The 4,762-nt window shown below is 37.7% G+C and overlaps 1 protein-coding gene across 1 annotated transcript in view; it reads left to right on the forward strand.

The window, feature by feature from the left end:
- Positions 1–4,381, forward strand: part of LOC106938379 (uncharacterized) — a 15,836-nt gene extending 11,455 nt beyond the window's left edge. The window contains exons 3-7 of the mRNA XM_015020423.1: positions 42–100; positions 2,477–2,830; positions 2,920–2,949; positions 3,073–3,179; positions 3,279–4,381. Of these exons, the coding sequence (XP_014875909.1) occupies positions 42–100; positions 2,477–2,830; positions 2,920–2,949; positions 3,073–3,179; positions 3,279–3,305 (577 nt within the window). The 3' untranslated portion in view covers positions 3,306–4,381. The remainder of the gene's footprint in view (positions 1–41; positions 101–2,476; positions 2,831–2,919; positions 2,950–3,072; positions 3,180–3,278) is intronic.
- Positions 4,382–4,762: the final 381 nt, after the last annotated feature.

Genomic DNA, 4,762 nt, shown 5'->3' on the forward strand with positions numbered 1-4,762 from the left:
CCGTCCAGTTTAAGTTCTGACATATTGAGCTGAACTCAGAGCACTGTGACCAACAGAGAACCTGCTTACTTTGGCCAAGGAACCAAACTCACAGTTTTAGGTAAATATTTCAGAGTTTTAATGAATAATACTTTGACTAGAGCCTCTGTCGGCTTTATGAAGTTAAATCTGAGAGGCAAACAGGTTCATGTTCAGTATTGCTGCACTGTGACAACGCCAACGAAGCTTACTTTGGAAAAGGAACAAAACTGACAGTTTTAGGTGAGTAAGAGATGTATTAAAATGAGCTAAAACCACCAGTTTTCTACAACGTTAGCCTAAAGAGCCTTGTAGTTATACCTGAAGTTCAACTCTGCACTTTTTGACATTAAGCTGAAGCTCTGTGCCAACTTTGAAGCTTATTTCGGTCAGGGAACAAAACTGACTGTTCTAGGTGAGTAAAACACAAAAACTTCACTTTACTGACTCACATAAAGTACGTCTTACAATGTAATACATTTATATGTTTTGCCTTTGTAAGAAATATATAATAAAAGTAAATCTTTAGAGTTAATGAAAGAGGAAATAGTGTTTCAGATAAAACAGCCTTAAAGTGTAGGATAAGCAGCAGCTTAGCTTGTTTTGAGCGCTGATCTGCTGCACTGTGACTCTGGTGTTAACGAAGCTTACTTTGGAAGTGGCACTAAGCTAACGGTTTTAGGTGAGTAACAGGTTAAAATAATGATAAGTGAAAAAATTGAGCTATTTTTGAAAGAAACTTACTTTGAAAGTGGGACAAAGCTAACTAGTTTAGGTGAGTAGCACCTAAACCAAAGCTTTAGCTAAGCGCTAATTCATGTTCTGCTTGTTTTTGTTGGAATGAATCCAGGAGACGTTGCTGGTTTTTATGACCTAAATAGATGAATAAAACCCTCTAGCTTCAAATATTTGTACACTAGTTAAAAACCAGGATCTACTTGTTGGTTTTAAATATATATAAAATAAATAAATAGTAAAAGAAGAGAAGGTAAAAGCTGAATGATCAGCCATTATAAGCAGTGATCTTTAATGCTGTGCCACTGGTGGCTATGAAGCTCACTTCGGTGGAGGAACAAAGTTAACAGTTTTAGGTAAGAGAGTCTGCAAATATTAGAGAAAAGCTGCAAATTATTCACAACGATTCTTCAGATTATGAAGATTCTACCTGATCGGCTTGCTTTGAAATGACAAATACAGAATAACTTTAAGAAGGTAGGAGACACAGAGAGGCAGGAGGACGAGGTTTTGTCGCTGTTCAGAGTCTCTGTGCTCCTACGATCAGGCTTACTTTGGAGCTGGAACTAAACTCACCGTTTTAGGTAAGAAAAGTCTGGAGAAACGAAGCCGACGCTCCAACAACCTGGTGGTGATTTTGTTCTTGAGTTATTTGAAATAATTACACTACACTTGTTGAAATAAAAGTGAAATTATGGTAAATAATTAGACTTGCCGAGTAAAAAAGGGTAAGAGAATTTGTTTTAAAAGTTCATTTATGTGAGTAGGAACAGGTGTTCTCCACGTTCGTTCAGCTAAACCATGTTTGGCTCGAAGCCCAGATTATTACCCTGTCAGTTCTTATCAGCTCTGTGAAACACTGTGACTCCCAGTCTGAAGCTTACTTCGGAGCTGGAACTAAACTCACTGTTTTAGGTAAGAAACACAAAAAATATTCACAACAAATCAACATGAAAAAAGATCAGATGTAAAGGAAAATTAGTTTGGAAGTTCTAAAAAACTAAATGAATAAAAAACATTTAATCTTCGGCTCTAGTGTAGATGTAAAAAAAAGAATAAAAACTAACAGGAGTTGGTGAAAGAATTAGTTTTTGGTTTAGTTTTTCTACAAAAGTTGTTTAGTTCAAGTGTAAAAAAGCTTGAAGTTGGCAGCAACTTTTCCTGCAGCCATTTATCAGTGTGAACAACTTCGATCCTGCTTATTTTGGAGCTGGAACTAAACTCACCGTTTTAGGTAAGACAAAAATTAAAAACAAAAATTGTAGCTCCTGATGGGATCTAAATGTGAAGACAAAATAATACGTTATTTTCCTGATCATTCATCGTTAATAAGTCAGATAGTTGTTTAAAAGATGTCAGATTTATGATTTGTTCCCAAAAGAACAACGTTAGAATCAAAGTGAATTCTTGTAAAAAAAAAAAAAAAAAAAAAAAAACAAGAATAAAACTATAATGTCAGCGTTCTGGTTCATGTAGAAAACATAAACCAGAGAGTGTTGGGTTTTCTACCTGTGACTGAGTTCTGTGCTCTGAGTCTCATCCTGCTTATTTTGGAGAGGGAACCAAACTCACAGTTTTAGGTAAGATCACAGAAGAAAATATTAATAAAGCATCTGGTTATATGGAGAAAACCTGAAATGATTTCTAATAGTGTTTCGGATTTTAACCATGCAGATCAGAGTAGTAGTAACTTGTTTTATCTCATCTTTTTTTAAATAAACAGAAAATGGAATGAAAGTCACTGAACCACAAACGGTGAAAATCCTTCCACCTTCACCCCACGAGTGCAGAGACCAGAAGAAGAAGAAAGGGGAGAGGAGGAAGACCCTGGTGTGTGTGGCGTCTGGTTTCTACCCGGATCATGTCACCGTGTTCTGGCAGCTCAACGGCCAGAAGATCACTGATGGTGTGGCGACCGACGCCGCCGCCAAGAGGAATGAAATCACAGGACTGTACTCCATCACCAGCAGGCTGAGGCTGCAGGCCAAGACCTGGTTCAATCCTGACATTGAATTCAGTTGTTACGTCACATTCTTTAATGGAACAGACTACAACAACTACAGCAAACTTATTAAATGTACGTAACTTTAGAGAAACAAAACATTTTTAAGTGACTTTTTATGCTTCAGGTTTAGTAATGGTGTCATCTTTTTCTTTGTTTTCCAGCAAAAGAAATGGATAGAGGAATGACACGAGGTAAAAAACAAAATAAATAAATAAAAAATCACTATGTATTTTTATGCTCCAACAGGTGAATCTGGTGTTAACAGGTAGGCCATTAGCCTCCACAGCTCTAAAGTTTCTCTATCTCCCCAACAGAAAAATACCTGACAATTACCCAGAATGCCAAACTCTCCTACAGCGCCCTGATCCTGAAGAGCTGCCTCTACGCCGCCTTGGTCTGCTTTCTGGTCTGGAAGCTTCAGGTTGGTCCTGCAGAGTCTGCAGCTTTAACATCTCCATCAATATTAAAGAGATTAATGTGGGATTAAGTATGTCTTTTTGTTGTTCTTGTTGTTTTGCAGAGTTCACCAAGAAAACAGAAGAAGTGAGCGCTGAACTGACGGCTGAGCAAAGTGACAATCTTCAGGAGAAACTCTCTCTTTCTGGTTCTGTAAATAAAATCTCCAGAACACAAACACACTCTGTGTGTGTTTGTGTTTTATTTGATTTGATCTGATGTGCTGCATGATTCTATTCTAAACACCGTGATAGTCTGAAGGTTTTTGGAACAACGGAGATTGTCGTCATATTGTCACCTTCCTAAAGTAATGATCCAAGTTTTTGTTTTGTTTTTTTTTTTTTGCCAGAAGTGATTCCCCCTAACCCTAACCCCCCTCCCCCCAATAATCTTTTGGCGAAAAAAACCCACCACCTCTTTTTGACAAAAAATGACTTGGGCCTTAATTTTACCACGATGATGATAAAGTGCTCTGTAAAGATTCCCTGACTTGACTTTAAAAGAGATGAAAAATCGTCCAAATCTACATAACATTTACGTATATTCTTGTTAAATTATAAAAGTGCTTATGTTTCATATCCTTTTTATTATTTTTGCAGCTTTCTCAATAAAGATGTATGAACTACATATTAGGATTTGCATCTCTGTCATTATTTTCTGCATTTTCCACATTTCTCAGCACTTCTTACAGATACAATTTCAGACGTGTTTTCTGTGAAGTCAGATTCATTTTTTCCATCACAAAGTTGAAACAACTCAACTCAGGTTTGAGTCATAAGATTTTCCACATTTTTTTAAATTTTTTTTCCATTTTGAATCTTTTAAAAGGTAAAAAAAATGCTGTATTTAAATTTCATGGAATGATTAACAGCTTTAGCTTTACTTTCATAGTAGTACTTTTTTCATCCTCTTTGCATGAACAAAGAGAGATGGTTGTCACGGTTTCCATCCTCTGGATCTTTGTCAGAGAGAGCGTTCTGCATGTGAGAACAGGAAGTCAGGGTTCTGATCGGAGCAGAGAAGCAGGTCAGAGCTGCTGCAGAGCGGCAGGATGCGGTCGCATGGCGGCCTGCAGCTCCGCCTCTCTGCTGAGAAACAACTGAGGTGAAACCTTCGACCTTCACCGCAGCATCCGGCTCTACCGTCGCACCTGCATCACCCCCCCCCCCTCTGCACTCCCCACGCATTCACACTGCTGCCCTCTGAGCAAACAGCTGCTGCCACCTCCGTTTCTGTGCCAACTGAAACTAAAAACCGAACGGGCGTCTAACAACAAACAGCAGCTGCTCATTGTGATCTGGAGCAGAACGTTTGCAGCTAAGAGCATTTATGTTGAGGGAAGCTCCGTTTATTTTTTCGGTCTCGAAAGCACCTGCTCAAAAACAAAAAACAAACAAAAAAAAAAGAAAGAAGAAGGAATGTTTATAGTGATGACATTTTTATTGCACTATTTACCTTCTTTATATAAAAAAAGTTACAGAAAGACAAAATAAGAACTTAAATTTAATCCAAAAATCTTCGTTTTGTTCCATTTATCTGAAAATCATG

The sequence above is a fragment of the Poecilia latipinna genome, unplaced genomic scaffold, assembly GCF_001443285.1.
Source record: "Poecilia latipinna isolate Pla-1442-1.1 unplaced genomic scaffold, P_latipinna-1.0 Scaffold2580, whole genome shotgun sequence".
NCBI lineage: Eukaryota > Metazoa > Chordata > Actinopteri > Cyprinodontiformes > Poeciliidae > Poecilia > Poecilia latipinna.